This window comes from Oryzias melastigma, linkage group LG16 (genome assembly GCF_002922805.2).
Source record: "Oryzias melastigma strain HK-1 linkage group LG16, ASM292280v2, whole genome shotgun sequence".
Taxonomy (NCBI): Eukaryota; Metazoa; Chordata; class Actinopteri; order Beloniformes; family Adrianichthyidae; genus Oryzias; species Oryzias melastigma.
The window spans coordinates 11,396,626-11,408,272 of NC_050527.1; the positions used below are offsets into that span (position 1 = coordinate 11,396,626).

At 37.3% G+C, this 11,647-nt stretch overlaps 1 protein-coding gene across 2 annotated transcripts; it reads right to left on the minus strand.

Moving 5' to 3' along the window:
* Positions 1-1,992: 1,992 nt before the first annotated feature.
* LOC112143850 (sialic acid-binding Ig-like lectin 13) lies at positions 1,993-10,094 on the minus strand. 2 transcript variants are annotated; one of them, XM_024268063.2, is made up of 9 exons: positions 9,895-10,093; positions 9,450-9,806; positions 8,714-9,004; positions 3,824-4,075; positions 3,459-3,719; positions 3,285-3,369; positions 2,623-2,706; positions 2,443-2,512; positions 1,993-2,345 (listed from the first exon to the last, which is right to left on the minus strand). In XM_024268063.2, the coding sequence occupies exons 1-9, from the start codon at positions 9,941-9,943 to the stop codon at positions 2,310-2,312; spliced, it is 1,485 nt and encodes a 494-aa protein (XP_024123831.2). In that variant the 5' UTR covers positions 9,944-10,093; the 3' UTR covers positions 1,993-2,309. The 2 variants fall into 2 exon arrangements, with proteins under 2 accessions (XP_024123831.2, XP_036072001.1); XM_036216108.1 differs by lacking the exon at positions 1,993-2,345 and having other exon boundaries at positions 2,384-2,512; positions 9,895-10,094.
* Positions 10,095-11,647: the final 1,553 nt, after the last annotated feature.

Here is an 11,647-nt window from a genome sequence, read left to right on the forward strand (position 1 = left end):
GAGACAATGAACCATGTATTAATATTATTATTATTTTTTTTTTGCAAAAACCCAAATTTCCCAGAATTATTTTGAAAATTAAAAAAAAAAAAACTACACTCATGACTGGTACTTTCTATTGTGTTAATTAAGCGGTTCCAACTGTATAGAGTTAAACATAAAAGTGAAAGTTGCTTAAAATGCTTGACTTCTGGGGGCTTTCTGTTTATAGGTTTTTTGTGCTGTAGTCAGCTAACGGCTAAAGTTCCGCTGTGCCTGAGGATTTTTCCCAGTCAGTGTAATGTTTTGTCAAATCTGATATTTTATGAAGCCACATTTCTGACCTAATGTGCCCATGAGGAAAATTGTACATGCAGTGTACCCTTACCAAGATTTTATTGATAAAATGCAGTTTGAAACATAAAGCAGTTACAAGAATCCAACCCTCCAGGATTTCAAGATTTTGCGATCTCAACTATTCACTCAAAATCAAGGAAACCCCACGACTTGTTGCGCACCTTGCAACTTTTTATCTTCACCGCAACTTTCCTGGAACTTTAGCCAATTTCCTGTGACAACAGTCATGGATGACCACGCAGCTTCATGACTTTTTCAAATCAAATCAAATCAAACTTTATTTATAAAGAGTAACCCAAAGCGCTTCACATTTAAAAACAAAACATAAACAATAAAAGCCCAACCCACCCTTCACACACACACCCTCCCCATAACACCCATGACCCCACACACAATGAATACTTAAAAAAAAAAAAAAGAATCTTTTCCCTTCTACCGGGAGGCGTGCTCTCTTCTATCATCTCTCTCAAGTCTTCTCCTCCTTTTTTCTCTTCCCCTACCCCGCCACATGCACGTGAGCGCACGCAGAAGGCCGGGGATGTGCTGTTTGTGGCATTTGTGGGGGTGCTTTGAGCGTTTTTGTGGTCGTGCATGTGGCAGGGTAAGGCGGTGCACTGAGCGCAAGTGCGCACGCGGCAAGGTGGGAATGTGATGAGCAATATTGCAGGTGCACACATGGCGAGGTATGGAAGTGCGCTATGTGTGCATGCGGCGGGAGGGGTGTGCTAAGCGGGTGCTGGTGTGGAGCGGTCTAGTGCTGCACACAGCTGCAGCAGAACACGAACAGATTATTAGAGAAAGACTGGAAATTGATAATAGAAAAGAAGAATTTAGAGTCTGCAGGAAAATAATTCCATGTAGAACGTCCTCCACTAGAAACTAATAAACACTTGAGAGAACATCTAAAACAGATCAGATAACCTCAAAGCCTTTGTCTTCCTCGACCAGCAACCTCTGACTCACCAGTGATGCTTCTGAAAATGATAAAGAGGAAGATTCTGTGAAGAACATGGAGATCTGAGGATTAATCTGATCATGCTGTTTTTAAGGTTTTAATTTTCCCTGGAAAGTAATTTTATTTTGAAGTATGTTTAAATCAAAACACAAATATTTGTGTTATTGTGAGCAGGGAGGACCGAACTTCATGTTGTGTTTCACAGTTCTATTAAAGTTAAAGGACAGCACAACAACAACCCATCTGGATCAAGCATATGCTACATTATTTAAAACATATACTTTTGGAGTTAGATAAGCTATTTTTTTCTTTAACTGTCCTGTTATCACCTGTCCGTCCTGGGATAGGATCTCTCCCTCATGTGGGCATTCCTAAGGTTTCTTCTTTTTTTCCTAAATCAGTTTTTCCTTACCGGGAGGGAGGGTCTAAGGACGGGGATAACCACTTTTATTTAGTCTGTTTAGTTTACCTATTAGCTAATGTTTATATTTTATGACCGACCTTCTGCTTCTTTAAAATTACTTGAATGAAGCCCAATAAGGCAATTGATTTGTGATATATATATATATATATATATATATATATATATATATATATATATATATATATATATATATATATATATATAAATGAATTGAATTGTAAAATGTGATGGTGAAGGATTTTCCTATTTGTCATAATATAAATAATAAAAAGTTAGAATATGAAAATGTGAATTTTATTTCATAATTGACATTTTTAGGAGCTTTTCAAATATATCTATATAAAAACAAACATTGCAACTTTTGTCGCAACTTTTCACAAAAGCCACCGCAACATCAGGGATTTTAAGATGCAACAATCATAAAAATCTGCTGCGAAATCCTGTAGGGTCTGAATAATAAACAGTTCTTAATGATATTACAGCATTATTGAGCTGAAGCTTAGTTAGTTAGTTATGTTTCTCTTTTTGTGTATACAATATTTGAATTCATCACAGCCTGCTTGACTGAGCTGGAAACTGTTGTCCTTCCACTGGTCATACGTTTGCATAAATTGCTTCATCCTCATCATTCTGCAAAGAAAATAAGTCAGAATCCGTTTTTACCAGGAAGTTAAATATGTTTTGAGACTAGTTGATGTGATAAATGAAATGAGAAAGCTTTACACACCTCATTGTACATAAATGACGAATCATTGGCATAGATTGCAGAGAGAGGTGACTCGTGAACTTTCCCAATACTGACAGAAAAACAAACAAAATAAAATATGTGTTAAGATGCAGCTGAACAAGGCTGCAACTTATGGAATTTTTTCATTATGAACTCTGATGGAGCGGTTATTGGTCAAACCTTTTAGTGCTGTAACATTCTGGCAGCTCCAGGGCTCGATCTGCCAGGCTCGCAGTGTGAATGTTGTCTGCAGATCTCAACCTGCTGCAGAAAAAAAACAAAAACAAAAAACACACACAATCAAAAATGGAAATAATATTGATTATAAAACTTGCCAGACATTTTTTATCTTTTAATATTTAAATAATCTTATTTAAATATGGTACCGAATTGTAAACTTGGTTCCATAATTACTTTTCAAAAACTGCTTGATGATAAGCAATATTAACTGTGCAAATAAATGGCTATTTTTGTGTATTCCCCAAATAGGAGCTATACATAAATATTTTAGTTAAGCATATGTATCTATGTAAATACATACATAAAGATTAAAAAAAGGGTTTAAAAAAATTCCAGGTAAAAAGAAAAAAAGGTTTGTCTGATTAAAAAGTTAACAAATTTTACTGTTGCTTTTGTTTATCTTATCTTATCATATTTCTTTACAGATTCTTCTTTTTATAAGTATAAAATTGTTTACAAGTGTATAAACAAAATTAGACCTGATTTGTACTGTATTTTTTTATATTTCATAAGGTATTTTAGTGCTTTTTAAAAAAAAGTTTGGGTCAATTTATTTCCTCACATGAGCAATATTTAATACACAAAAAGTTTTTTTAACTTACCATTTTATAACAACTACCACAATTACTAAAAGTATCACCACAATCCCAGCTGCTCCAGAGAAGATGAAAATGAGCATCATCTTGTCTATCCAAACAAAAGTTACACAATCTCGTTATTTTTCTTGACATAAATCTAGTTTTCTGCGTGGAAGTGTTGGAATTTCTCGTTCTTACCATCAGAAGGAATAGACAGCGTGAGGGTTGCACTCCCCTGTGTGTTATTTGCCCAACAGCTCACAGATTCAGAGGATGAAAAGTCGGCCACCGGAGCCTGGATGAAAAAGTCATCCGGTTCCTCTCCTCTGGTGGCTTGCAGAAATTTGTTACTCAGATTAAAAAAGACAGTGCTGGGAGGCTTGGAGTCCACCTTGCAATTACATTTGATCAAGTTGTCCACTAAGAAGCATGCAGACTTGTTCTTAATTTCAGGGGCATCTGGAATAAAGAAAAAAAAACAGCTTGAGTAATTCTGATTCAATGTATTTAGTATTATTGCTTAAAAATGAAAAACAGATTCACATATCGGAAATGACACTCACATAACACATTCAACTGCACAAGTTTGGACTTGACTTGCCCTTCGTCATTGATAGCCATGCAGTAAAACGCTCCCATGTGTCTGGAGACATTAGTCACCACAAACAGATTCCCCTGAAACACCTCCCCACCATTTACGTCATGCCATTCATATCTGCTGACGGGGGGGTGAGCATCACTGGAGCAGATGAGTTTGGCAGTGTCTCCCTCCTTTATGTCCGGGTTATAATCCACCATGGCCTTTACGGGGGGATCTGCAGAGAAACATTTGTTAATGCTGTCACTATCCTATTTTTTCTTAGATTGCACCTAAAAAAAAGCCCAATTAATTGTATATGTGAAGCAGATCAGATTAAAAAAGATTAGATATTTGCTAAATGCCAAGCTTTATTAAGATTAAAAACTTTCTTAATTTTTTTTCACATTTTAATTAGTATTTTGGGTTTTGCTTGCCTTGTTGTGTGTCGTTTAAACTTTAAAAGTGGAATAGTAAATAGTTGTTTTTTGTTTGAATCATTTATTTTATTTTGTACATTTTATTTGGGAGGAAAATAAAAAGTTTTTACATATTTTACACTTAAAACCATGGCAATTTTTTTTTAAATAATTAATTTTGTGAATAAAGTTATTGATAATGAATTACACAAAACGACCTAAAGAGCCTTTTGGGAACTGAAAGATGCAGATGGCTAAGAGGAGCTCAGTGAGGAGCTGCAGTCAATGAAGGATGACAGGAGAGGATTCCCTTATTTATTGGTTTAATTTTTGGAATGTTTTAGTATTATTTATTCTGAAGATTACAGAAAGGGAATGCTAAAATTTGGTTGCAAGTGGCTTTCTAGAAAAACATAAAAGTTTACGTTTAGACAGACACTTCAGAGAAGAAAACAGTTATGTGGCCCTACAAGAAAATTTTGGGCACCCCTGATCTAAGCTTTTAAAATATCTGACATGTGGGGCCATGTTTTCTTAAATCATTTTCCTTGGAAAACAGGAACTGAAAGCCTTTTACCAGACACATCAAATTATTCTTGGAACTACCATGAAAGCTAACTGACTGTGATAAAGATGATTATGATATTATGATAGATTTTTTTTTTCAGAGTTTTACATCTCTGCGGCTTAAAAACAATTTTATCAGATAAAGGATTAATAATACTTTGTAATATCTAGATTGATCTCTGATATTTTCTTGTGGCAAGAATTCATATTAGTGAAAGTATTTTTTTTTTTCAAAATTATGCAAACTTATTGCAATATGACAAACCAAAAAAAAGGGGAACTAAAAAAACATTTAAGACTGCCAGTAATAGAATTTAAATTTGCACATAACAAAACCTGTTAAAACCTGTTTCTACGAGACCCTTCCTGCAAGAACTCAGAAATGTGTTAAAGCATTATTTTGTTTTGCCATCAATTAACTATTAACAATTAATAAGACTAACAGCATTTTACTATCTCTGTCTTAATGTAAGCTACTTTAATCAAATGATTATATATATATATACATATATACTGCTCACAAAAATTAAAGGAACACCTTTTTTTAGTGGGCCTGGCATGAATTGAATTAGACCTGTCTAATAATTTTATTGTTGGTTAAGCAGCTGAGGGCCTCGTTTATCAATTTCAGCTGTATTGGTGTTCATGGAATTAACAACAGGTGCACTTCAGTGGCAACAATTAGAAAACCCTCCAAAAGGACTGGTGTTACATGTGGAGGTCATTTCAAGTTTCTCCCTCTTGATCTTTTTTGGCTGGTTTTCCACTCGTGCTGATTTTGTCTTGCGTAATTATCTCTACTGCCAGTATGAGGCGATTCCTTAACCCTACAGAAGTTGCACAGGTTGTCCAACTTCTCCAGGATGACACATCCACACGTGCTGCAGCAAGAAGGTTTAATGTGTCTCCCAGCACAATCTCCAGAACATGGAGGAGATTTCAGGAGACTGGTGGTTATTCTGGGAGAGCTGGACAGGGCCGTAGAAGGTCCTCAACCCCTCAGCAGGACCGATACCTGCTCCTTTGTGCAAGGCGGAACAGGCTGAGCACTGCTCGTGCCCTACAGAATGACCTCCAGAGGGCCACTGGTGTGAATCTCTCTACCCATGGAGCTCGACTGGCATTTGCTCAAGAACACCAGAATTGGCAAGTCCACCACTGGCACCCTGTACTTTTCACAGATGAGAGCAGGTTCACCCTGAGCACCTGTGATAGACGTGAAAGAGTCTGGAGAAGACAAGGAGAACGTTATGCTGCCTGCAACGTGGTTCAACATGACAGGTTTGGTGGTGGGTCAGTGATGGTCTGGGGAGGCATATCCATGGAGGGATGCACAGACCTCTACTGCCTAGGAAATGGTGCTCTGACTGTCATAAGGTATCCAGATGAAATACTTGAACCTATTGTCAGACCCTACGCTGGTGCAGTAGGTCCTGGTTTTCTTCTAATGCACGACAATGCCCGGCCTCACGTGGCAAGAGTATGCAGGCAGTACCTGGAGGATGAAGGAATTGAAACAATTGAATGGCCTTCACGATCCCCTGGCTTAAACCCAATAGAACATCTCTGGGACATTATGTTTTGGTCCATTTGGCACCGCCAGGTTGCTATTCAGACTGTACAACAGCTCAGAGATGCCCTCACACAGATCTGAGAGGAAATGCCACAAGACACCATCCATCGTCTCATTAGGAGCATGCCACGATGTTGTCAAGCATGCATATAAGCTCGTGGGGGGCCACAAAAGATACTGAAAAGCATTTTGAGTTGCAGAAATTAAGTTTTGGAAAAAATGGACTAGCCGGCCACATCCCAATTTCACTCTGATTTTATGGTGTCTACACAATTGAGTGTAGACTGAAAACTTTTACTTCCATTAAAAGACTTGGCATCCTTTTGTTCCTAAGACACTGTCCTGTCGTCATTTGTATAGATATGTAACTTCATATTTAGATTTTATATATCTAATGTGTTTCTTTAAAGTGCTCCTTTAATTTTTGTGAGCAGTATATATATATATATATCTATATATATATACTATTTAGTCCATGCCCTTCTAGCTGGTTCTAATAAATGAAATGCAACAGTTTTTATTTCACATCACACATTTATGCTTTTGCAACAGAGTTGCACAAACCAGTTAGTATTTGTGGCTGATAAGATAATGAGGGAAACTGAATGAATAATCTAAAAGAAAGAGTTGAGAATACATTTTCAGAAAAGATTAAGAGCATAACATCATCTACACTTGGTGCTTATAACAGGAGCAAACACGGTGCCACAAATAATTTAAAGATCCCCTACATTTTCCAGAGGAGATGACTGTTAATCATGTGAGAATGACTTAAATAGCTCAGCATGTGCCACTGCTGTTGAGCGTTCAAATATACATTTGATGGTCAAAGAGATTCCATAAGGGTGAGAAGCTAAAACTGATATAACAGTGCTTTTTCTGTGCTCTGGCTTCAGGGTAGTTTTAGTGAACAGTGGACTGTCAGCTTTGACTCATTGGCTTCTGCCCACTGGAAACTATGATGAGTTTTTCTGTCTATTACTATCAAAGCAACTATCAACCCTTATTTGACATTATAGTTAATAACTCCACCATGCATGAGCAGCTACGTCCATTTGCCTTTAATGAAAAATGGTAAATAGCATTTACTTATTCAGTGTTTTTTCATTAGATTTAGGCCCGAAGCGCTTTACAGTCACAGCTCTATTCACCCATGCACACACACGCTGATGGTGGCTCCGCTGTGAACACTTGTTCCATTCACACTGCAAAAACTTAATCTTAAGAAAGGAAAAAACCTTTGCTTCAAGAAAAATGTCTTAAGTCAAAAAAGTTTTTTAACAGCAAGATAATCTTTGAAAAAAAATTGTCTTGGTGGCTAGAATTGTTTTGTTTTTTTGCCTATTTAAGGAAAATCTACCAATGCTTCAGCTATTTCTAAAGTTCCTGTTTTCGCAGTACCCAAACAACCAGAACAAGTTGGGTTCAGTGTCACTTTAACACATGGGCAGTCAAGGAGGGAACCAAACCTGCGATCCTCAGATCAGAGGTCAAACGCTCTACCTCTGCAGGACAACCACCCTTAGTAATGCCATGGAGTCATGTGGGTTGCTGGATCCCATCCCAGCACCATTTAAGGGAAAGCTGCAGTACATCCTGAACAGGACGCCTCAACATCACAAAGCCACAGTGCCCAAAAAACCCTGCATGTGCAGGGAGGAGAGCATGCAAACTCCACACAAAAAAGACCCAGAGTGTTATGATCCCGCCTCCTGTCTCCATCTGAGAGAAGCTGACAGGTATTCAGCAAAATCCCTCTAACTAGTGTGACTGTTTTTTTAAAGCAGGCTCTCTCCAGCTATATGCACATGGCTTCAAGCTCTCACCAGTTTCCTGGTTTGGTCTTTGCTTCTGTCTTTAGATCACAGATCATTGCTAGCTCCGTCCCTGCACCTGAGATTATTCTGGGACTTCCAACCTGCCCCCCTCTCCCTGCACCCGATGCCCTCTTCTGGATCAAGAACTAATCATACCTGATTCATCATTTTGAGACCCTTAAATGAACTCCTTTGTGAACTCTGAGCAGTGTGCATCCTGGTATTTTTCACACATGCAGTGAGTCTTCTTGCAAGTCTTCTCGCTGCATGTGAGGTGTCAGTGCTAACAACAACACCACTTTGCAGACCTGAACAGCTACAATAAATGCCTTTTTAATAGATAAAAAACAAATAAAAGGTATAATTTCTTTGAGTAGCAAAAAATAAAAAAAGTACAATTCAAAGTATTAATAAAGGCCAATAAAACAAAAGTGTTGCATGTAGTCTTTTAGTCACTTCTTTCTGTGGAGGATTAACATTAAATCTGTAAATATACTTACATCTTACTCTGAGGAACTTGGATACCTCCTGCTTCTTGCCTCCGTGGAAGCTGACAGTACAGTTTACATGGTTGTTGTGGTCATTGCGGCTCAAAAGCAGCTCCAGAACAGACGTTGCGTTCCACTGACCATGATCGAGCTGCTGCTCCTGAAAGCTCTCTTTTCCAGGGTGACTCCAGGTGAAGGCTGGAGGATTGCTGGGGCAAGAGTGAGACACAGAGCAGGAAGCAGACACAGTCTGACCCTCCTTCAGATCCCCTTTCACTGAAATGCTAACGGGGTCTGGTTCACCTGCGTTTGCAAGAGAGACCATAAAAAGATCAGGGATCATTTAAAGCTGTTTTCAAGTGAAGATAGTCGTCAGGAGGAAGTGTGCAGCATGTTGGCAGATGGTTTTGGCTCTTTGAGACTAAGGTGACTTAAATATGAAAGAGGAAACACAAGCAAAGGAAAAGCGCACACACTTCTAAAAGCAAAACATTAGGCACACTTGCAACTGACAGAAAAAGAAAGAAAACTTAAAAATCCATTTGTTAAGCTGTTGATAAAATTATTATTTAGCTTCTTAGCTTACAATCCTAATATCGTTTTTTTCTTGAGTGCTTTGCATCCAAAATTGGACCAAAGAAGTTCAACATGCCAGTTTCTTCTCTTTACTTATCATATTCTACTTTCCTGACATTTTGTCATAGACATTCCTGATTTTGCAGTGTCGTCAGGACTGTGTTTTACTTACTTGTCGCTGAAATTGTGACTGCATTTTTTGCATAAGAATATTTGTCATAGCCTTCCATTTCAATCCTGAAGAAAAAAGGTCCCACGTCTTGCTGACTGAGAACATCGATCTTCAGGGAACAATTCTTCTGCGTGACATCTCCCACCAGCTGAGTCCGACTCCGATATTCCTGCAGCATTTCTGACGCTTCGGGGTGATTGATAAACTTATTATTGGTGTTCATCCAAAGCCCTCTGAACACGCTGATTTTCTTTTTTGGATCTGGGTAATCATAGGTGCATGGGATCACCACACATGACCCCAGGAGACCTTTAATTTGGGATGGTACCTCAGATGTCCAGGATGAGGCTTCAGTTTCTATTAAAAAAAAAGACTAAATAAATATAAATAAAATAAATAAGCAGCATTTCTGATTAACACAAATTATAAATAGAGCGTGTCTTACCTTTAAGCCAAACGCACAAGAGAAACAGGAGACCATCAGAAGCTCTCATCCTGTCTGGTCAGAAGCCAATCTGAAAATAAAAAGGCACGAGTGGTATCATTTCCTTTTTGTCTTAGATGACTGGTTAAGTTTCCGTTCCATTTTTTTCACAGCTTGCCTTTGAATTACTTTGTTCAGAAAATCCAACTTTGGTGAAGTGCTCTGATTACTATTCAAATTAGTTTGATTATTAAATATTAACTATTAAATATTCTAAATTTATTAAACATCGATGATGGTATTTTCCATAAGCGTTAAAGTTGTAACATGTAAAAAGATACAAGATGGAAACGACAAATGGAGATAATAGTGATAATTGACATTTTACTTGAATAATAGTTTTTGCTTTACTTACTAAAATTCACTTTTGGTGAAAGCACTTATTTCAATTTCACACTGTGACTCGAACCTGTGTTTTATGCTGTGGTTAGAACGTTTGGAACAAGGGAAGTGGTTAGAACAAAGAAAAGGCAAGAATGATGGTGACCAGGGTTTTTATTAGCACAGAGTGCACAACTCTCTAGTGTTTCTTAGTGGGTTTCAATTTATCTTGACTTTAACACTAGAAAAGGTCATTTCATGTTAATGTAATGTGCAGGGGTTAAAACCTAAAGAAAATAATAAATATGAAAAAGTTAAAGTCCACTTTATTTCTTTCTTTTTTTTTTTTACAGAATAAGGGGAAGAAGCTCTTTTAGCAGAAAGTCAAGAAAAAGTTTCTGCTGTGTTGTTACTTTATATACTACTGATACATTAATAATACTTGTTATATTGGGAGGAGTCTGGACACAGCCTGTAATACATCCTTGGTCCAGCAGATGGCGTCTGGCACACAGACAGCGTCATCCCTAAACCCTTCAGTGCGGGACTGTCCAGTACCTAGGATTTTAAGGCAATTTGGACACCATGCTCAAACATTTTTTAAACTGCAAATATGACATCATCCATTTTTCTGAATTTAAAAACCTATAAAACATCAAGATTTTAAATAGGCTGTGTATGAATTCCTTCACTACTTTGTGCACATTATAGTGTGTTTGCAATTTTTCTAGGGGTGTCTGAATCAACAATTCCAAAATCCAGTCTCAAGGACATTTGCCAGAAGTCTCTGCAAAAAACAGTGATGATCAATATGGGTGAATATAGGCCACAATGCATGTACAATTAATTTAACACTGGAGAATTTAATCATAAATAGTCTTTGGTTATGGCGATAGCCCAATTTGTCTCTACTCCCTAATTTAGGGGTGTCAAACTCAATTGCTCAGGGGGCCAAAATTCAAAACAGACCTTAGTTACGGGCCAAATAGGATAAACATTTACTGAACACTCTAAGACAAAAAAAAAAAACTTTAAAAAAGTAACATTACTATGTATAAAAACAGGCAGGAATATTATTCCAGAATGAATCAACTTAAACCTTAAATAACTTTCAATATTTTACTCTCCATAAAAATATATTATGTCAAAATTATTCAAGTTAGAAATAAAATTATATGATCTGGAGGGCCGGATATAATTAACCGGCAGGCTGGATCCGGACCCCAGGCCTTACTTTGGCACACTTTATAATTACTAACAAACTATAGTACAGGCACTGGGTCCCATTTTTAGAGTGCCCTGGATTTCAAAAGCAATTCGGACACCATTCTTACTACTTTTAAACGGCAAATATAACATCACCAATTTCCTAAAGTAAAAACATCATAAATAC

Coding starts and splice junctions, on each gene's coding strand:
- LOC112143850 (XM_036216108.1), bottom strand. CDS start 9,943: ATGAGAGCTTCTGATGGTCTCCTGTTTCTCTTGTGCGTTTGGCTTAAA. Junction 9,807..9,894: donor CTTGTGCGTTTGGCTTAAAG/GTAAGACACGCT, acceptor TTTTTTTAATAG/AAACTGAAGCCTCATCCTGG. Junction 3,720..3,823: donor TGTGCAGTTGAATGTGTTAT/GTGAGTGTCATT, acceptor TCTTTATTCCAG/ATGCCCCTGAAATTAAGAAC.